The sequence below is a fragment of the Schistosoma haematobium genome, chromosome 1 (genome assembly GCF_000699445.3).
Source record: "Schistosoma haematobium chromosome 1, whole genome shotgun sequence".
Lineage (NCBI taxonomy): Eukaryota > Metazoa > Platyhelminthes > Trematoda > Strigeidida > Schistosomatidae > Schistosoma > Schistosoma haematobium.
This window is the reverse complement of record NC_067196.1, coordinates 37,979,238-38,003,054: the sequence shown is the minus strand read 5'-3', so window position 1 is coordinate 38,003,054 and position 23,817 is coordinate 37,979,238. Positions and strand designations below refer to the sequence as shown.

Below are 23,817 nucleotides of genomic sequence, written 5' to 3'. Positions count from 1 at the left end.
TGGTACTGGGTTTTAGTCCCAGAGTAGACATCAACTCTGTGATACAGGTACATCCAGATGATAAATCCCAAATAGGATGAAAAGTGCGTCCTGGATTTCACTGCTAGCCACCATCCATTTTTGCTTTTCATGTCTTATAGTTTAAACTTGTATAAAGATTTAGACATATTCAAGAACCACCTTATTCAGTATACAAACCACAATTGATTTGTATATAATCAATAAACAACTGAATACTATTAAATATTACAATGATACCAAAACGGACTGTAATGCAAACGTATCACTTTTCTTTTAAAAGATCATATTCACTAAGTTTGATGTATATTTCTTTAAAATTTACTTTAAAAACAATCACATGTTGTTTGTTATATGGTTATATAGTTATTAACAGCTGATAGCACCATTCATATTTATTGTTTATTTTTTTGATGAAAATATAAAATGGAAGCATATTTACTTATCAAACCACGTTTATTTAAATATTCATTAAAACATAACGTTATGATTGGTTTTTAGGGAATAAATATTCAAAAGTTTGATGTCAACAGAGGATATTGTTTCCAATAGGATTTTTACTAAGGTTTACTTAGATAAACAATGTTATATTTATATTGATATATACACGTAATAATTGAAGATATCATCACATATTCACACTAAAATATTTGGCTAACTTTTATATCCTTTTTTTATTATTTCTATATTAAAACTAATTGATTTGTATATTTCTTATTATAAAATTTTTATTAGTTAGTTGTTATGTGGTTCATATTAGTACATTTTGATGGACTATTCGTGATGAAGTAATTGTTTATGATAAGTTGATATACTTGTTACATTAGTGTAAATTTTATTCCGTATTTATTATGATTAGTTATCTACATCAATTCATTATCATCATAGACTAATGAACTTTTTGGAGTGATGAAAATTTAATTGAAAACAATACTGACAGTTTATGTATCTTGTTTTAATTTATACAATTGAAATTTTTAATAGTTTAAAATCATTTAGATAATTCATTTGATATAATCATAGGTTAGTTTAATTATGACGATAATAATAGAATTTTGTAGTGCTGTTATAAGCCCTCAGTAATTTAACAAAATAGTTTTTAAAAGCCAGGAAATCTTTTAAATTAATTTAACTAATCAGTGTCTTTTTAGCTAATTCCAATAAAAGTTCAGAAAACGACTAATTAAGCTTTAATTATTCTGATTGAATAATCACTGGATTTTTTTTTACTAATTTAGACATGGATATTAAAAGCTTCTAGAACCTCAGTCTCACGTTATCCTAAATATATACTTGTCTTATGTACACGGAGTTTCTTCCACACATCCTATTCTGGTTTTGTTCAAGATTCAAGAGTAGAGAACTTTATGAGACTAGAAAAGTGTTAGGAAATCGGTTTCAAAATGGCCAAATAGATGATAGATCAGAATGTATACACACACGTCGATAATGACAATACTAACCGCTTATGATACGAGTTTTTATTGAAAAGTGTCTTAGATTTCATGAGTCAATCTTTTTTAATTTGGCGTATTTTCTATTGAAGCTCTTTATTTTTTAAATTACCCATTACAGCAATCGGGTACGATAACTGAAATCCATCTGACAGTGGACCATGATATGTTTTAAAATAGTGTCAAAGACATGGATCCATAAGTCAGCAATGAATGCATTAATCTCTAAATTTGATATCATAACAGATGTTTTATTCTGATTGTCCACGTTACGTCCTCTTTGTGACTCGTCAACTGGATTTATCTAAACCCCAGTTTTGATGTTTATATTGAGATTCAACTCATTACTTCTAGCTACAGATACTCGTATATTAACAAATAATTCGCAACAATAATCAAACTTTCCGATTTATGGAATGTTTAAGATTATTTTTTAATTGTTCGTCCTTATCAGTTGCCGTTATTTGATTTTGATTATGATCAGGTTATGTTAAGATGCAGACTCATTGAATGAATAAATAAAGAAATAAGTAAAAGAACTAAACAAGGAAACATCGGCATCTGTAATGAAGTGATGCTTGATAACCAAAACTTGACTTAACACTAAAAAATCACTTAATGGATTCCATATCCTAACAAAGGCTAACAAATTCAAATCTAAATTATAAACCCTTAAGATATCGATTTTAGAATTTACATCAAAACACTAAAGATCAAATACATATGTTTAACCAAAAAGAATTAACTAACATTTCGATAAATTCATAGGTTGATGGGATGAAACACCTTGATTTAACATTTTATTTCTTAATCTATGAAATTCACTACTATCCATATTGTCAAGACTATCTGATGGAATTTGTTCACTTTGTAATGAGTAGTTCTGTTGTGGAATTGTTGAATGCTGTGCAACTTTATCCGAATCACGTCTGTTCTTTAAGTCTTTGATTATTTGTTTGTGTTGATAAAATTCATGATGGCTATTATTTGTCCAATGACTACTGACCATATTGAAATTAGATTGACATAACTCTAAAAGTTTACATATTTCTAAATGTCCTGCCTTCAGTGCAACACGATATGGTGTACGTCCATGTGAATCAGCTTGTGATGGATTAGCATTAGCCTGACAGAAGCAAATAAAAATTAGATATGTATACATTACATTGTGAATAAAAATGAATATAATTTATTTTCTTGAAAAGACAGTTCAAATACTGATACAGTATGAGTAGTCAGTAGGAAAATCAGCGAAATAATTTAAGGTAAACATATAGCAGTCATTAGTATTGACAGCTACAAAAGTTTATTTTTATAGCAGAGGTAATTGTACTGCTTTTTTAATATTCATAAATTTTCGCAATTTTTAATAAGTTAAAGAGAAGTAAAATAGTTATAAGTTACAATTCATTATGCCGATTTATTATTTAGAGATCATTTCTGACTTCGGTAATTTAAAACACTTAACTCTTGAAACATAACACATGTATAATACAACTAATCATGGTACGATGATGTGTAAGTGAAGCAGAAATAAACTGAAAGGCTTGTAACAAGGGTGGTAAAATTAAAACAACTGAATATGAATTTTTGATTAGGAAACATTTATATTGGTAATAAATCATTGGTGTAAATATTCAATTCATGTTGACTAAGACTTTGATAGGTCTTCTACTTGAACCCTTGTTACTGACTTCTTAGCCGCTTTCTATGACCACAGACTGTTTCTACACTGGAACGTGTAAAGACGTATATTATAAATAGAAGCTGAACCATCTTCATTTATCTTCCTAACTGAATACAGTTGTTTTGAAGTAGCTTCTTTACTTAGGATTACATTGGTGAATCTACTTTAAAGTTCTTATAAATTTGTGTTTCGACTCCTAATGTTTACTTCGTTGTTCTTCATTCGTGTTTAATCAGTGAAAAAATAGTTGCTTATGAATTCACTTTACAATAACGGATTAAGCATACTACACTCCAGCGAGAAGTCGTTAATTGTATAGTCAATAATATCAGAATGAAGAAAGTTATCCATCGATGATATAACATGATTGTTATACCATACTGGGAATCGACTGAAATTGAAAAGTAAAAAGTGTCAGTGTCTAACCAGCAGGAAGCTTCCCTACAGTTTATGAAGGAGTTGATCATATCATAAGAGGGCTTCCAAATGAATTATGAAAAATAATAATACTGATGAATATGGAATGTCTGGTAAACTACTTCCGAAGTGCTGATTAAATAGAGAGTTATGACTGAAGCTAATCACTAATATATACTATACGATTCAGTTTGAAAGCGAATTACTACCTTCATATTGATGAAAAAAACTCTCTTAGGCCGTATGATCTATAGTGAAATAATTATGTACACTGAAAATATAAACTTTATGAAAAATCGTCATTTTTATTTTTTTAAGCGTTTCACATTAATTTTGTAGTATCTTTAAAAGATAGTTAGGTGATTAAAAAATGTACATTAATATAAAACTGTTATTCATATTAATAAATAAGCACCTGAAATAAATAACTGTTGATCAGCTTTAAATATATTTTTATTGTAATACAGAAGAACAAAAAACACCTACATGTAGTAATACTTTACAAACACTCAAATGACCTTCTTGTGCAGCGATGCATAAAGCTGTTGCGCCTTGACTACAAACTGCATCCACTCTAGCATTCCCTTCATTCAGTAATATATGACATATTTCAGCGTGACCCTGCCATGCTGCAAGTTGTAAAGGTGTTCTACCTTCTCGATCACGAATATCTACTGGTGTTCCAGCCTGGAAAAATGCATAGTGATATTAAATAGACTGTTAGATAGATAAAACTATGTAAAATACTGTAAAGAGATTTTAAAATTAATGAAAGTAGTTTTTCTTAGGAAACAAACAGAATAAGTAGACGGATTTTAAAACTGAAAGCAGATATATTACTGATATATGGTAGACACTCAGATAAGTCAGCATATCTGAAACGTTTGAACTGTATGGTATGGATTGAATGGAACTAGAAGATTCAGAATGTGTGTTTCATTCAATTTGAGACTCATCAGTTAAATGAGCCTGAATAATGGCTACATCGAGGCAGTCCAAAACCGGACACCTATATGCCGACCATGACCAATCAAATTTCAGCCAAAGATATCAACAACAGGAAAATCTAAGTCATTTCAAATAAAAATTTAATTGTAGCTTTCCGGCAAATCTACCTGTTGAATAAAAGCTAAGCTTCAATGCGTCGTTAGTAGTTATATATATATATATATATATATATATATATATATATATATATATATATATATATATATATATATATATATATATAATCAGTCCATTACTTCTCTAAAGGATCAAAAAAGAAAATTCGTTTTACAGTTTATTAGAAATGCTTCGTGATTTAATTTGAACACACTTGAACACATAAAATGGAAATATTCTAGTTGGCCAGTACGGATTGATTACTTGCATATTACATAACATGTGACATTCAAGTCTATCAATCTATGGTAAAATCATAGAAATGTGATCATCAATTTTACTGGTAAACTTTCAAGGTTATATTGCCATATTCATAGTACTTTAATGATGAAAAATCTGGTATTAAAAATTATTTATTTTACAGCTTAAAAAAGAAGTAAATGAAGGGCAACTATAGTTCAATCAAAGTTTTCAAATAAATATTCTTTTATATATGATCAATTTCATCAATATAAAACAATGTCACACGTATACATAGTACTTATGAGTTCAAGTTGTTTACAATAAAATATCTTTATGATGAGGCTGTGAAATGTTAATGATTTCTGTCAAATAAATAACATCAGAAGTAAGAAAATGGGTAACAGCATGACTTTTAGGTTTGTTTGATAGTTGTTACGTTCTCTACATGAGCAACGCAGAGTGCGATATAAAACTAACGGCACTAGAATGTATAGAACCCCGCAGTCGCAAATTAGAAGGGAGAAGAAAGCTGGAGTAAGGATCGAAGATGTGGAAAAACGCATATGTATTTATAGCTATAAGCGTTGGTTATAACATCATTGAAATTCAGCCAATCCACAAGGAAGCAAGTTATGCTACCACCCAACCATAGCACGCCACGTTCATATTTTAGAGAGCTCCATCAGGTTCTGATTGAGTGGAAACTCTCTGACTCCTTAAAAACCTCTGAAGGCTCCGTCGTTCTCTGTGAAGACGGTCCCAAAAATAGTGAGATAATTTCACAGCTTGAGGGGTGTCGATTTTTATTAGCAGAATAAATTACAGATAATGAGAGGAATAAAAGCAGACTATATTGAAATAATATACGAACTTGTTAGCAAATTTAGTCATATCAATCTTGCATCTGTTTGTGTGCTTTTTACCACGTAACTCATCATATAAATTAGAGAAAATTAATAACCTAGTCAAACTTCCAGTTTCACTAACAGTTACGCCTAATGGATTATTTGATAACTCGAAATTCAGGTAGACTATAAAACTGTTGTTACAACCTTGTTATATATATATATATATATATATATATATATATATATATATATATATATAACAGGCTTGTAACTTAACACGAATGTAATACAACAACTTATCAGTTGCATACTTAAAGAGTTGATACAACTTGATAACTGGATACTAAATAATTTCTCTTCCTAATCACATGAACTGGCAGTAATTCATTGGTCAGTGTGTGAGCACAACTGAATGAAGCGGCACCGTAATACTCAATGGTAAAAATTTTAGAGACAGCCTACGTAAAACCATCAACTTGAATTTTGGACCTAGCCGTACTGTCCAGATAAAAATAGGACCTAAAGAAGTCGGAAAAATCATGATTATTCTGAAACCATGTGTATACTTGAATATAAAAGTTATGAAAAACTAATGATTTCCATAAATAAATCTAGGCTGCTCCACCAACGTTCGAGACACCTTTCATTATTAGTTACATTGAAGAACTTCGCACGGCAGAGCGCAATTCATTTTAAACAGTAGCTCACATGTTTGTTTGATTTCTTTCAACATTTAACAACTCACAACTCAATTTAAGCGAAATTTACAAATATAATTTATTCTATTACCTGTAACAATATACGAACAAAATTAACATTCCCAAGCCATGTAACTACATGAAGTGGGAAACGTCCTTCATCATCTGATAAAACGGGATTCGCACCAATTAATCGACTTGAGCCTGGACGTGATGATGCACCAGGAGCTGGACAGTGTAAAAGTAAATCAGCCATATCAAGTTGGCCTTCTAAAGCTAACATGTAAAGGGTAGTTCGACCGTAAGCATCCTTTATAAAAGAAGTATAACGAAATAGTAATTATTTAAAAACTAATAAATCTTTAGCTTGTTTCAGAATGCTAAAATACATAAATTATTAGATATATAAAAAATCAAGCGGAAGGATATGTAATTGTAATGATAAATGATTATATATATACAATTTTCCGAAAGGTGTAATATATTTTGCATTATTGTGCGTAACAAGATATGAATAGGTTGATAAATTCTCAATCTCAAACGTACATATATACCGTACTTTTATATTTTCGATGTAATTAAAAAAACCTTTAATGATTCACTTTCTGATACATAATCATAGAGATATTTTTCATTTACGATAGCAGTCAGTTAAATTTTTATTTACAGTTAAACTTATAACTTATACAATAGGGTCGACGGTTCATGTTTATACTGGAAATGATAAACTCGATTTTTGGTAACCTGACATGTCTAGTTACTCACTTCCAAACATATATTAATATTAAAACACGAAGTTCAGCGAAGGGATCTCTTTTCAACGAATTTATTATCAAGCCGTACAGTCGTATGTATATGAAAATTTTGTAAAAGTACTAATTTCATGAGGAAATGTGAACACAGTTAATAAAAAAGGTTATAATACTAGATTACGTAATATGAATAATAACAATAGATTTAGTGAATATAATAAGATGATTAAAATGTTTTTTGTCATAATAATTAAAGGTCATAGAGGTGTGAAAAATAAGACATAAGTAAAGGGGGAATGCAGTAATAATAATAATAATAATAATAATAATAATAGGATAATCAAAATAATTAAGGCCAAGGTAACGATAACGATAAGACGTACTTCTTTTGTACGCATAGTTCTGGTTTAAGCTCCTGGATGGTAAGAGCTTGTTATTGTTATTATTCATATTACGTAATCTAGTGTTAGAACCTTTTTTATTAATTGTGTTCACATTTCCTCGCGGAATTAGTAATTTTACAAAATTTTCATATATATACGATTGTACAGCTTGATAATAAATTCGTTGAAAAGAGATCCCTTCGCTGAACTTCGTGTTTTAATTTTAATTTCAAAATGGGAATTATCTGTCAATATATTAATATACCACGAATTTCAAATGCAGATGCTAACTTTCAGGTTGAAGTTATTACTAATTCCAGTCAATAGAAAATATGTTTTCCATGCATTCGGTTACAAGTGTATTGATGATAACAATAAAATAATGATATAATATTGAAATGATGGACTTTTTGATTATTCATTTGAAATAAAAGAACGAAAAGGAAACTCAATTCGAAAAGCGTTCAGAAAGTGAGTTTAGTTGTATTATTGGATATGGCCAACTTTATTAGGGTATTCGGGATCACTTTACCTATCCGACTGACTTTAAGTAACATATATATAGTCTTTAGCACAAGTGAATATTCGTGTAAAAGGTTTACGTTAAGTTTTGAAACCGCCCGCAATAATCATAAAGCACTGTAGGGTCAAAGAAATTCCACCGAGCCTCAGACAAATCATCCGGCAGTCGGGTCAGTGGATGTCGAACAGTTCGCCGATCCTCATCAACTTCAAAAACAACCAACGCTCACCAGTTAATTGCAGGTCATGGACTGGCCTATGCAGCAGTGGTCGCACTCTGTTTCTTGCACCTACGTTTACTAATATACTTCTGTAACAACGTCGTTTGTGTTGTACGGTCATCAAAGCAGCCATCGGACTCGAATGCGACGAAAGAATAATCAACATTATGTATTAACCGTGAGGTGTGACTTCTATGTTAGCTGGCTATCCACGCCCAATCATTTGATACAGGTCATCCACGCTGTTCACCTACAGTACAAACAATTGGAATTATTCTAGTGTGAATGAAACCTAATCCAGTTTCAATAGACTAAGCGACTGATGAACAAAAATCCAACAATAATACCGATCGTAGTGGAAGATAGGAAGATACCAGCAGTTTAAGAGACTCTTGAAATTTAAGTACACAACTTCCAAATTGAATGACTTTGTACATAAAGCATCAGAAGGTGACTTTGGGAGACAGTAGAATTCATAAACTATAATTCGGATAACTAACTAAATATCAGGGAGGAAACACGAATTAGAAAAACGTTATGGCGGCCATTCATTCAGGAAAGAATTGACATTTAATAAAAACAAAGCAGTCGAATTTGCGAGTCGACCTCAGCTAGACCACCATTGAAAGCCTGGAAACACCGGACAGTCGTTTCGTCATAGTGTGGGACCCCTCAGCAGTGCGCATTCACCATCTCACACTCAAGACTCAAACCCAGGTCCTTCGGTCCCGCACGCGAACGCTTAGCTTTTAGATGGGTAAAACGGCATCCAACGGTATTAATGCCTAACTTCGATCGATATATGATCTTGCGCAACCCTTCAATGGAGGTCTAGCTTAGATCGAATCATGAATTCACCTGTTAAAAATATTACAATCTCCACAACTCCTATTAATGATAATAACAAAGTAGATAAATTGAGTCTCCTTAGCAGTTTATCATTCATAACCTATATACATAAGCTAATATAAATATTTAAGCTAAACAACGTGTAGAAAAATTCGGGAATGAAACAAATCTAATTGGTCAGTCATTTTATCACAAATTGCACAGAGGAAATTGTGTATTGTAACCTACATTGCGTTCCTTGAGACTGCATGAGTGATACAGCTAACTAATAGAGATGATTCAAGAGTGAATAATTATAAACTATTTTTGAAATCAGTTCTTTTTATTTACTAAACGGACCGATTTAAGTTAGATTACCATCGTAAAACATGAAACTATGAAACGTTGTTTCGTTCTAGCGTGGAACTCCTCAACAGTGTGCATCTACAACACATACAAGGTTTAAACCTATGGCTCAGTCTTTGAGTCAAGGCCCAAACCTTTAGATCACTGGGTTAATGTTCAATGATCAGTATTTTCAACTAAAGTCGATTTACGTTCTTATGAAACCTCCATCCGTTGACATTGGTGATAAGTATCTATCTTCTGTCCACTGTCAACTGCACCTGTATAGCTTAGTATTTAATTTAAGTCAAATGTCCATCCGTGTGCTCACATTTCGAACAAAATGTATGAAAACCGGTTGTAGTATTACTCCGATACGTTTGAGAGGATTTGAGCACTTTTCACTTCTATAGCTTACTGAAGGAAAGCTGAATGCTTTAACCTCCATGCTACCTTACCTATGCATTATTCAAGTGATGTAAGTTCGTAAATAATGTTTCTGTAAGAAACGACTGATGACCTTTATGTTTGTCTTTTTTCTTCATATCTGTCAATTAGGCTATTATCTGACCCATAAATTATTTTCCACCTTACTCCTTGATTAGTACGTAACCTCATTTGTTATTTAGTCTCGAATCAATTTATGATGCAATCTTTTCTATCCTCCTTTAGACATATTTTCCATATAACTATATATACGAATGTACAGCTTAAGTAAATGATTTCGTCGAAAGGAAAATTTTTTTCTCTGAATTCTCTTTTTCTTATTCAGTGACACTATCGATTATTTTAATTAACTGATGAATAGTATTTTAGTCATCTTAAACTATCTTTTCTGCAAGTAACTAAGGCTTGTGAGTAGTTGATTTTAGGATAATTTCACAAATGTATTAAGTATGTTTCTACAGCGAAAAAAGGGTTTTCATGATTGCAAACGAGATAATATAATATTTCAGTAGCAGTTATTGTCAAACGAACAATTCAAAATAATAAATATATGTTAGGATATCTTAGAAAATAGAATTACCTGATGATCTGGATCAGCACCGTATGAAAGCAGCAACTTCACCATATCATGATTATTATGAAATGCTGCAGCTCGCAAAGGTGTTTGACCATCATAAGAAGCATTATTAATACAAGGATGAAACGAATGAGGCAAATGTAAGTGCGAAGGGGTTGGATTTAGTTGTTGTCGTGATTCCGACGAACCCGAATGAGTTGGACTTCTGCAAGTTGAAGGATCGTTAGTAGGGTAATTTAAAAGAACTTGCACAGCTTTCATATTATTTGCTTGACACGCTACAAGTAAGGGTGTACGGCCAGTATTATCGGTTTCTTCTAAATTCGCCCCGGCATCTAACAACAGGCTGTAAGAAAAGGAAAAATCATGTGCTATAAATATAAATACTTTTGACTTACGACATAAAAGAATTGAATATGTTTCATTCAGAAATGTTTTGGTTATTTAATGGAAGAATTCGTTAAATACCGGATTAAAAACAGGAAAGAACTAATAAAATCTAAGATTCTGAAGATTAAAAATACTCTTCAGGGTAAATCGAAAATCTCAGTGACCATAGAGTGTGACTGGATGAAAGTCCATCAGTCACCAGAATCTAAGACCAGAACAATTTTATTAAAAAACATTTTCACGTCTTTTGCATAAGGGGACAAGTATGGTGATGTTCACAGTTTCTACAACCCCAATTTATACACTCTCAATCCACGATGTGAAGAACTTAGCCTTTCCAAAACGTCCATAGTGACTACCTTTTGAACAGAATTACAAAACAAACCACTGGTTTTACGCTCGTTTAAACTACTTGTATCTTTGTCGGTTTTAGAAAAATAAGATTGATACGAAGCTGAATCGTGAAACACAATGGTGTATTTTATAATAAACCATTGAATCAACAATATATATATATATATCAATGTTACATAAATATATATGCTAAACAGCACTAACCGCACCACTTCTTCACAGCATTCATCTCGATTGTTTACATTTTCTGTAGAAAATTCGTTGGTAATCAAGTTATCGACAGCTAAATGTAATGGAGTACAACCTGTATGATCTTTATGAGCTTCATCTAGACCACGTGCAAGTAATTCTTGTACAATTTGTGCATTCTTAATCTGTGCTGCTATACTTAGTAATGATCGTCCTGCATAATCCATTATATCAACTGCAGCACCCCAAAACAATAATAAGCGTACAATATCGGTATGACCGCCTAAAACGGACAACATAACAGGAGTACGTCCAGATCTAAAATAATTGATTAAAAATAGAGTAAAATCAAAAGACTAGATAAAAGAAATGCAAGAATTTATTGAAACAACAATATTAAACATTTTATTATAAGCAACACAAATAGTTTACGAAGTAAGTAAGTATAAATAAGTATAAATTGTTATGTATAAGTCAACTCAGTTGTATTTAAACTGAAAATATGATTTACCTGTGAAAATCCCCACAAAATTCATAGAACATGACACTACGACTATACTTCAGTTACGACATATTCTAAGTGGAAGAATATTTACCTACTAAAAATCCTGAGGATCTCATGTTTTATCCTAAAAAATACTTTATTATATGCACCATTAAACTAATCTACGAATAGAAAAGATTCTTCTTTAATAATATTTAAATGCTCGGGGATTCTAACATAATGTCAGTGTGTAAACTGCATCGATTTACTAAAGAATAACATTAATAACGTTAATGAAGCTTGAATATTGAAATGAACCGAATCGATTCATCTTTGAGTAAAAACTTAACACGGACTAATCATTTTTCCGAATAATTAATTAGGTCTAAATTGTTTGCAAGAAAGTTCTTCATTTGGATTTTTATCAATTCTCCTAAATTTAAATACAAAGTTTTGCACATTATATTAAAATGTTTTTCTTATGGAAGAAGTATTATTCTATAAGTCTTCAACAACTTTCTGGTCATCGATAATTGAATGAAAAGGTTTTCATAAACATTTTGACAATAAGGATTAACCACCAAGAATTGATTAATGTTAGTTTTGTTTGCTTTACTTCAGTGTGTTACGGTAAGACTTTTTTCACTCGAATATTAATTACGTTTGACTTTTTTTATGTGAAAATGGATACATACATATGTACTTATATATTCAGTATCCATTAATATAAACATGAACAAGAATGTTAATAATATGTCTAACTATAACGGCTAAAAATCACAAAACAACTATCGTTTCATTTTTCTCATGCGAATTTTATTCCGTTAATTTCAGATTATTTCGCGATTGTTAACAAATGATGTTTTCTTTTCAGTATAGGGTTGTGGAGGTTGTTGAGTTCTTGATTGAGACCATGAATCAATCAATATTAGACCGCCATTGAAAATATGGGGGCATTGAACGGCCGTTTCGTCCTAGTATGGACCTCTTCAGCAGTGCGCATCCACGATCCCACAAGAGGAATTCGAGCCCAGGACCTTTGGTTTTCTTCATTGATAAAAGGTATGAAAACAAAGTGTTAAATCATTTCAATTATTTTAATAGGTTATATTCCTGCGTGGAAAGTATTGAAATCAGACGTAGAGATTATTTCGAATTTCTTTAATAACTTTTGAAATGTTACATTTTAGGCCAATGTAAAGGGTGATCAGTAAATCTATGAACTTTGCATACAAATAAGTTGACAAATACGAATTTAACAACAGTACTTAAAATGTTTCTTTTAATAAAAAGCAATAATAAACATTCTAATTGATGTTCATTTGTTAAAACAAATGATTCAGTCACTTGTGGGAAGTCTACTGGCTATGATTTCATGTAAGGTATGTTCAACTGATGTTTCACAGTTTTAAGTGATACTTTATTGATATATGGTTGTTCCGAATCATTAAAATTGCCATTGTAAAGTTGTTAATCTTTAAAATGTATTGTTCAAAAACATATTGTAGTCTGTGAAGTCTTCTGAAATGAAATAAATTTACTATAATTGTTAAGTTAGATTCAATAATCGTTTAGTCAAACTTCATCAAAAACATTAGTCTTTTATGGTTTTTGATTGTTGTCTAACTAGAAATTAATTTCTTAATGTAAACCGATATTGAAGTTCTTAGTATCGCTATCAAGTTTTGAATTGATCATTTCAAATTAATTGTTCATTGTCAAATCATTCACTATTCAAAAACACCATCTTATTTGTCAAACAAAATTGCACCCATAAAATAAAGAAATTGTTGTATTGTCTTTTTTTTGCATAATAAATATAACTGTTTTCTTATTCAATTTTTTAACAATATTCAATAAAAGATAGTTGTATACAATCATACTTGAATTATAAGCAAAGAAGCCATCAGTTGTGTAGAATAAGCATTGAAAAACTAACCGAACTTAATTAGGTGTCTTAATTTGTTACAAGTACATTATTTGAAACTATTTTATTTTGACATAGAGAGAGACTACAATTACCCAATTACATATACTTATAACACATTAGATAATTCTTGATATAAACTTATTCTGTGTACACAAACAAACTACAAGTTTATCTGTTGCAATACATTAATTTAGAATATAATATTTTAATAAAAATAACACTATTTGTAGTAATTAGTAAGTAAAAGATCACATTAAAGAAAGAAAAATAACAGAATGTAAAATGTTTTTTTTGTATTGGTAAAACGTTTCTACACTGTGGTCGTATATTTTTCTAATATAAACAATATTTAAACAACTTATACAGTTATCAGACACCTTTTAAAGGAAAATATCGAATTCTTTCGGTTATTTGTAGTTCACTGAATAAGAATAATAATAACAATAAGTGTAGTATGTTTTATTGTTTACTTTCAAACAAATTAGAATTATTTATTTTAACTATACCAACCAATTTTACATGCAAACATTAGTCTTAATAGAAAATATTTAGAAAGTTTTTATATCCTACTGATCGTTTATGTCCTTACTTCTACATTGAAAGCTCCGTTTGCTGATTGTATAAGGCATTCCAACATGTATATTTTGGTTATAAAGTACAGATATAAATGATAATAAGAAGAAAACAGAAATAACTATAGTTAAAAATTATCATTTCTCACTAACTACAATATGAAAAATTTTCAAAAAATTCCAGAATAATAAAAGTTACAATTTTTATGCTTTATAGACTGTTGATACAAAAAGATGACACGCTATTATAATAAAGTTCAATAAACAACGTATAATAGGTCTTGGTAACTATTATACATTTTATCTATTTGAAAAATTTGTTTACGACCCTATGTGGTTTATAAGTAAACAGCATTAAATGGTATACAAAGATGAATGCATTAATTCATATGAAAAATGAGTCATTAGAAAACAGTGAATGTTCGAGACACTTAAGTAAATAACAAATTTTACACAAAATAAACTTCACTCTGTTTATTACAATCACAGAACAGAAATTTTAAAAAATAAACTATATAGAAAGGAAAAGCTTATATGTTATGAATCAGTAGTGGGAGACAAAATACAACTGATTTATCACATGGCCTTGTACTAATGGACACCATCATATCAATCGTTAATTGTATCCTGAATCTTACTTTTAGCCTTAGTTAATATTTATTCATCATGTGAACTACAAATATTAACAATTAGTTGTATAGAAATTTGCTTATTTGCTTCTAACACATTTGTCAGATAGAATTTACCAATTGCGAACTCTTGAATTGTACAAGAATAGTGATTTTAACTTGAATTTTACACTTGGAACATTTTGTAGTCTTATTTCTACATAAAACAATATAAATAAAGCGTTATTTAGGTTCTACTTACTTATCTGCCATATTCACGTCTGCATCAGATTCAAGGCATAACTCACATACTAAATAATTACCACTGTTAGATGCACCAAGTAATGGTGTAATACCTTCACTATCTGGTAAATTAGGGTTTGCTCCATGATTTAACAAGCAAGCAACAATATCTGAGTGTCCAGTGGATTTCTGTACACAAAAAGCTGCAACATGCAATGCAGTGCGACCATCTGAATCTGAATGATTCACATCAGCACCTTGATGAGAGAAATGAAAAGAAAAATAATGAGTTGAAATTTTTAAATGAAAAAATTCATCGTGATAAGTGAGTAAAGGTAAATCGTTTTGTATAGTATCATGTCATATGAAATTATATGGAAACCTAGTAAATTATCTAATACGTACGACATAATTTGTGAAATGGAGTCACCTAATGAACAATGTTCGTCCATATGACTAGATCAAATTTTCATCATCGAATCTCCTTCTATACGATTGTTGCAATCTACAGTTTAGCATATTCATTACTACCACTTTTGTTACCAAGGCGAAATTGTTTAATCTTTTCTGAAATCTTTGATAATAAATTTTAAAGAGTCCATGCAATTGATTTGCTTTGTGAATCTGGATATATTATAAATAGTATGATCAATTAAGTTCGTTTGTAAGAATTAAGAATCAATTTTCTAGAGAATTCGATTTGATTTAGATGCATCAAAAAACCAATGCATTAGTATTGTTGAAAAGTTCTGTAATTGTTTTCAATAAATAACGTAGATTATTGTTTTAACCTGAATAAATACTTTTTGTAATATTTTAAAACACCATTCATTTTGTTTACATCGATACAAATAACAAATAATTTTTGTAATATATGTATAAATAATGTCAATCAGTTTTTTGACAAACGCATTCTTTTTGAAAAGATTACTAGGAAGATATGGTTCAGTACCACTAAATACTTGATTTCTAAAAAACGTAATATACTATTTTTAAACCGATGAATTTTAGATAATATAGTAACAAGAACTGATGCTTGTGAAACTGAATTGTATGTGCAATAACAACAAAAATATCTACTAATACTTAACATTAATATTCAATTCATACTAGGACGAAATAAAAGTCCAGTCTTAGCTAGTTTTGACTAATCTAGTTAGTATCAGTTCGTAATGACAAATATTACCATATACATTAGTTAAGATTATCATGTTTCTTCTTTCAATATAACTTCATATTGTACATACAGCCAATCATTGAAGTGATTTATCTGTAAAAAAAAACGGTGGATCAAAAATATTTTCTCACTAGTGATACATTCGGGAAATAATTTTTTCTGACTCTTTTAGATTATGTTATTAAGATAAGAGTGAGAGGGAAAAACGTTAACCTGTAATTAAATATCCTTTGAATTATACATTTACATCTTGCCATCTAATTTTAGGTATATAAATATTCGATACATAAACAGTGTATTCTCATAAACCATACAGTACAGTAAACAAATGAATCTAAATACTTCATTTGATAAATTAATGTGATATGGTTTTAACGTGTGTACATGCAAGTTGTTCACATAAAATTATTAGTAAAAGTTATTATTAATATTTGAATTATGTTTGGCAGTTGGAGTTAGTCAACAAAAAAGCATAGAACTAGGTTTCGTGACATTATGAGCTTTTCAACATGGTATATGTGTATACTATCCGGCGGATTGGATCTGTGTGACTCAGCTTTACAGACACCTTGATAATCACTGTCAACAACCTCCGACCATCTAACATCTCAAAATATCTCACATGATGTTGAATTCTTAAGACTAGTGGTCACATTGTTAATTGATGGATAGAATTCAAACAGCTCTAAGACAAGATAATTGTGACACTGACCACTTTTGATCAATTAGTTGTAACTTAGAGGCCAACTTATTGGATAGTAAGTGCTAATAATTTTTCAAGGCTGTTATACTGTTTTGTGCATAAAATGTAAACATATACATCTGGAAAAAGTCATTTATTTCTTTCGATGCACTAATACGATAAGAAATTTTAAAGATTATTGGTTGTTTCTTATATTTGTTTTATTCTTTAATTGTCTATGAATTATTTCATGAGCAATTTACTGTCATACTATTTTGATTGAACATGTTACTTTTTGTATATTTGAAGAGTAAATTTAAGTTTATAGACAATTGATTTTATATTCACTTGGTGTTGTTTTACTTGTATCTTCCCATTGTTTAGGACTGCAGTTGATCAGTCACTTATTGGCATATGTGTGTAATGTCTCTATATAGCCTTAATTCACAAGCACCATAGACAAAAATGGATAGTGGCTAGCAGTGGAATCTCAAATGAGCTTTCCATCCTATTTGGGACTCATCATCTGGATATGCCTGCATTCCAGGGTTCATGTTCACTCCGGGACTCGAACCCAGTGCCGCTCGCCTCAAACGCCATTGCGTTATCCAATTAACTACCAGGACTCAGTAGCTAAATGGATAACGCGATGACGTTTGAGGCGAACGGCACTGGGTTCGAGTCCCGGAGTGAACATCAACCCTGGGATGCAGGCATATCCAGTTGACGAGTCCCAAATCGGACGAAACGCACATTCTATTTATTCAGCAATCGACTCTGTGATTAAAGTAATCAGTTTGACTATTTCACTTATTCAAGTAGTTCATCAGAAATCTGTAAAATCAAAGTATGTACATCTTAAAACTTTTTGTTCTCATATAAATTTAAATAAAAATTCAATAAATCAGATTATTCGTCTTGAGTTTCATTTAGTCAATTAGCCGGAGAAACATCAATAAACTACGATCAAACTTTAGAACAGAAATAATTGTTCAGAATTTATTGGTAACTAAATCACAGTTATTGACCCAACATTGAGCCCTTATCGGGTTACTATCTGTCCCGGACCCAGGTAAATAGGTAGTGTTGGTTGTAGAGTTATCAACACCAGCACCTTAAAAACCATGTTGTGAAAGCACCAACCAGAGTAAGTCAACTAAACCTATTAAAATAAGATTTGTGAACTAAAGGGTCTTTACCTAAAAGAATTATGATGCCGCACGTTGAAAGCCATGAGGTTTCGGAAGTTACAAGACAACTAGGACAACAATAAACATAAGAACATAGGACGTTTGGAGAATCAGGTCATTCGAATACCCGAGGAATTGAAAAAACACATCATATATCTACTTGGAATATTCGAAACGGACTGGATCCAACCCGAACGAAAGGACTAGTTTCATGAGAACTGTTATGACATTATGGTCAGAAAAAAGGAAATGCTCCACGGACACAAGGCATTAAACTGATGCTGTCCAAAGTACAAAAGTTTCACATAGGATAGGGAACTCATGGTTTCAGGACCAATAAAGCACCCTTTAAAACAAAGAAAGAAATGATTCTAATGAATTTCGCTCAGTAGTACACACTCACCAATGATAACAGAGGAGATGACAGAGACCATTTTTATGGCAGGTTGCAGTTTATTATAGGAAAGTGTTCAGAGAAAAACCGAATCATTTTGATGAAGAACCTAAATGACGAGTTCAAGAGTGGACAACAATGTGCATGAGTACATCACGGAGCGACAAGAACTGGAATAAAGCAGCAAGAATGGGGAATACATGTGCATTCAACAACATGATTATAGGTGACATCATTCTACCCCAACAAATTCGTACACAAATCTTATTGAGCTTCAGCTAGTCACATTATAGAAGATCAAATCGATCTCATCTGAATCAACAAAACATTCAGAAGTCTAACGGAAGATGTAAAAATAAGTAGATGGATAGAAACAACTTCAGATCACCACTTCGGGTTGGCCAAGCTAATGAAGCACCAGACACTTGGATAAGGAGCACAACGAACAAGATAACAAGCTCAGCGAGTATCATATAGTTCTAATCAATAAGTTTCAAATCTTACACGACTTACCAGAAAAAGGAACTAATATAGTGTACAACTTGAAAAAAAATTAAGGAAGTAATAACTTCAAGATGTTAGATGATGCTGGACACCAATAAACACTAGAATAAAGAATGGATTTAATTGGGCATCTTGGACAGGATTCGGGGAAGGTAAAACAAGAAACAACAGTCGAAAATAGCCGAACGAGATCGGCGAATGCCAAGCCACAGGCTGAATGCCCGGAAGCAAACAAATGAATAAAGATCATTAGAGCTGCAAGTGGAAATATTTAGAAGTCCTACCAACGACAGTTAAGTAAGCTGAAGAGAAAGAAACATTACTGAACTACACGATACAACGAAGAATCTAACAGTAAAATTGGGTTGACCAGAGCGAATAGCCAAGAACAAAGAAAGTAAAGCCATCTTTTAGATACAAGAGCAGCGAGATATATGCATGTAACACTTTGAGGAGTTCTCGGATAGACCAACTTCAATGATTCCATCTGTCATCAAAGTGGCACATACTGGCCTATCTATAACAGATACCTCATCAACAACAGAAGGAAAGTAGAAAGGTCACCGGAAAAATCAAGAAACGTTAGGCAATAGGATCAGATAGTATACGATTTGAAGCACTGAAGTCAAATGCCGAGGTAACTGCAAAAGTGTTTCGTGGTTTCTGCAGAAAAAATTATGAAAAATAACAGGGGGCAACAGACTGTAATTACTAATACCTGATCGACATACCGAAGAAAGAAGATCTGAATAAGTGTGAGACATCACACTGCTATCAGTACCAGAAAGGGTTTTTAAATGATTGTTAATTAGCCGAATGAAAGATTCAGTAAACATTCAACTTAGAAACCAACGAACTGGAATTCGTAAGAATCGATTATGTACTAGCCAACTGAACAAATATTGTTTCAGAAATAATTACAGAGACTGTTGCAATTTATAGGCGTGAGAATGTTGATGCTGAAATCAGTGTTATAAAGAAGAGACATGAAGGTTGGATCGGTTGAAAGGATTTTATTCATGAGTGTTTTTTGCAAGGATATTTGTCACAAGGATTGTGATAACATGAAACAGCAGTTGGTAACCAGTATTTATTAGTAAGAAATATAGGACATCCTGTTAAGACAATAATCGTGTATTGGGGGGGGCAATTCCAGTATCTTTAAAGACTAACTATAACCATTAACAAATAGGACAGTGAAAAAACAACAACAATAATAAAAAGTAATGTGATACGTCTTTCTTTGTACATGTACTACGTTACCTGTTGTCCCATTGATTTGGATATATGTAATTTAGATGCATCAGGTCAACCACGATTAGTACAAGTGTAAAATGTCTGCACGAAAAGCAGTTTGATATGTATCCACAATAATGACAATGATAAAACACTTAGTTATTCTGTAGCCTCTGTTGTCAAATGCAACTATAAGTGTAAGCATTTTAAGGCAGAGGTAATCACCCAATAAAAATGATGGCGATTTGTTTAAAGGTAGATTGCGGCAAACTACTCCAGAGTCGCAAAAAATTACATCTGAAGTAATTCATAGAGAGATTAGATTTAGTATTAAACAGTTTCATAACACTACTGATCACAAGTAATAAAACAGAGATATATTTGTAATATCCTAGTACGTAGAAACTTAAATTTTCAATATTTTGTGGCTTGATGTAAGTCACTTCTTTAAAATAAATAAAGTTTATTTTTGAAAAATCAACTGAATGGAGCTCAGCGTCATACATTAACTTCCTTGATAATGAGAAAGAGTTGTACAGTGGGATCAGGTTATTCTCAGTAACAAGAGTATTCAACAGGATTTCACTCAACTAAATGAAGATTCAGCATACGCTCAACTTAGAGGTTAAGAGCTGACCTCGAATGAAGCTGAAATTTGAAGAGCCACTATAACCATCACCAATGAAGTACATGTACTAACAAACGTCTGTTAAGCTTTTTCAGATCCATTACTAACGGGTTACTGGTAGAGAATAAACCAGGTACTAGCTGGGAAGAAAATGAGGAAATGACACTGCTAGTGGATAGGACATGCCATCCAAAATCCGTTAAACTGTATCACGAGACGAATCCCAACATGAAATCTTCAAATCTAAAGGAAAATAGGAAAATCATGAAAGCTACCCGGTAGTAACTGAAAAGAAGGATGCAGCATATGGTGCCACATGTCAGATAGCAGGCTTAGTTGATTGACCGATCTATTTTATAGTTATTACCAATGTGCATTAAATTTAAGTTTTTGTGCTATAAATTAACCCTTATGAAACATCATCAGCAAAATAATTCGGGAATTAAATTCTGTAGGTAGACAGTAGTTGTAATAATAACAACAAATCAGTTATTTTGATCAAATAAAATAAACATTTACAATAAGAATCAGTTTTGACTATGTTTTCAATAAAGATAGCAGAAACCAATGGTTTAGAAAAACAGAATTATATGAGTAACATAATGATAAATAATTTACAGTTGCAGCATCAAGTAGTGAATTATTATTTTAGAATATTTAAAGCTAACGTGACTAAATTTCATAAGATTCTAATGATCATGAATATCCCATAACATTTAAGGTTTTCTTATTAGTAATGATCTGATTCAAACCTCACTACTCGATCACAACAAACATTGGACTTTGCGATATTACTCATATTATGCCCTGTAGTATAGAAACAATCATGTTTAACAAATTCCTAATCTGAATTGAATTCAAAAAACATCATTTTAGCGTTTTTTACAACTGATATCGAAAATACATAGCTTATAGAAACAATAAACCACAGATGGTTCAGATTTAAGATATTTAACCTGGAGAAGCCTAGAAAATTATCGATTGATTGTCTGAACTTAAGTGGTTATTTTTGTTGTTCGAAGATCCATCGAAAAGAAAATATGTTCGCATCTACTCGGAAGATTTGGTTTAAAGCCATTCCCAACCACCTGATGAAGTTCCGAACTATTTTCTTGATATGCGGTGTTCAGACACCGGATTAATTTATATCTGATTTCTTCTCAGGGTTCTAAATGATCTTCACAGAATTTCAACATCTACTTTGGGACGTGAAAGGTGAAGTTATCCTTAAGGATTTCTTGCATATCGAGTTTGGGACCATGCACTTGTCCATAAAATTAAAGTGAATCAGCATGTCCATTACAATTTGATTTAATGGAGATACTATCTGTTACCCAAAGTGTTTATTAAAATTACATATATATATCGTATAAACAATAACTATTTCATATTCGATTACTTCTATTTACCCTTCCTTCTACTTAAATCAATTTGGCAAACATACACATGTCTTTGTGACGTATATATACATATATGTATGGAGGTAAATGTACCTTGTGACATACGCTTTGTTTGACAATTTGTGTGGATTTTGAACGAAACAATGTAGTAAAATTGATTTGAAGTCTTAAAACTGAAAATGATCAGATCAATTAGATGTTCATTACAGGTTGATGTTAATTTAAAAAACAAAAGAAGTCACAAGTCAAATTAAGTAAAATAACAATAATAATAATTTCATTTGGACTAACTCTCAGCTAAAACATCATTAAGATAAACGAGAATTATTTCTTTTCTATTTTATATTGTTGAAAGCAAATAACATGAAGCATCGAAACAATTGTATTTATGAAAAATTCTAATTCACATCATCCAGAATAATAAGCGAAAAGAATAAACGAAAAAGATTATAATGTATTTGACAGTAAGAAACATGTGCAAACTGTGATTATTTAACATATAACGAATGATAAGATTGGTTTTAATTATAATAACAATACTTTCAATATATTTTTGATTCTACATAGTAGTAGAATTCAGGGAGTAAATTTTATCCTACTTGGATAATAACTATAAGTTTGAAATGAAGTTCTGTCGCAGTTGTTATTGTAGTTAGATAAAGGTTATTGATAAGAACGAGGAACATTAATAAAAGTTAAAAGTTGATAAAAAAAAGAAGATATATTGTAACAGGGGCAAGAGTGTAACAATAGATTACTCATTACAGCAATTTAATCAGAAATATGTTGGAGTCCCATTTAATTAAAATACAGATAAATGAACTAAAAATGTCTCTTCTAATAAAATGTTTTAAACAGGTTCTACGAACACGAACTAGTATTATTGTTTAACATAATAATCAAATTTAACGTATATACTACTTTTATATACAAATGATAAATATAAAATCACTAATATAAAACAAGTTTGTTGGTGCTTAAAAGTATTGTACAGATATGAATGCAACGATAACTTAAATATGATCGTTGCTAGAATATGAATATAACTTTTACACTTGGAAGGTGTGGAGAATTATTTAAAATTTAACTGGACGTGTAGTTTATGCTACATATGTCGACATACATAAATAGTATGTAACACCAATCAGAAGAGGAGTGCGTGGCATTAGAAGGCTATGAAGGTCAACTTGGGGAAGACAGAAACGGAAATAGTAAGGAATTGTGACTTAGAAGAATCATACAGAAAATGAAGGATAAATGATGGAATTTTGAAAACGAAGTATTCAGTGTAT

The 23,817-nt window shown here is 31.1% G+C and overlaps 1 protein-coding gene across 1 annotated transcript in view; it reads right to left on the bottom strand.

The window, feature by feature from the left end:
• Positions 1 to 23,817, bottom strand: part of ANKRD50 (Ankyrin repeat domain-containing protein 50) — a gene marked incomplete at its 5' end in the record, with an annotated part of 46,765 nt that overhangs the window by 7,193 nt on the left and 15,755 nt on the right. Inside the window, 6 exons of the mRNA XM_051218468.1 lie at positions 2,223 to 2,598; positions 4,063 to 4,263; positions 6,561 to 6,779; positions 10,548 to 10,890; positions 11,493 to 11,795; positions 15,334 to 15,571. Of these exons, the coding sequence (XP_051073965.1) occupies positions 2,223 to 2,598; positions 4,063 to 4,263; positions 6,561 to 6,779; positions 10,548 to 10,890; positions 11,493 to 11,795; positions 15,334 to 15,571 (1,680 nt within the window). The remainder of the gene's footprint in view (positions 1 to 2,222; positions 2,599 to 4,062; positions 4,264 to 6,560; positions 6,780 to 10,547; positions 10,891 to 11,492; positions 11,796 to 15,333; positions 15,572 to 23,817) is intronic.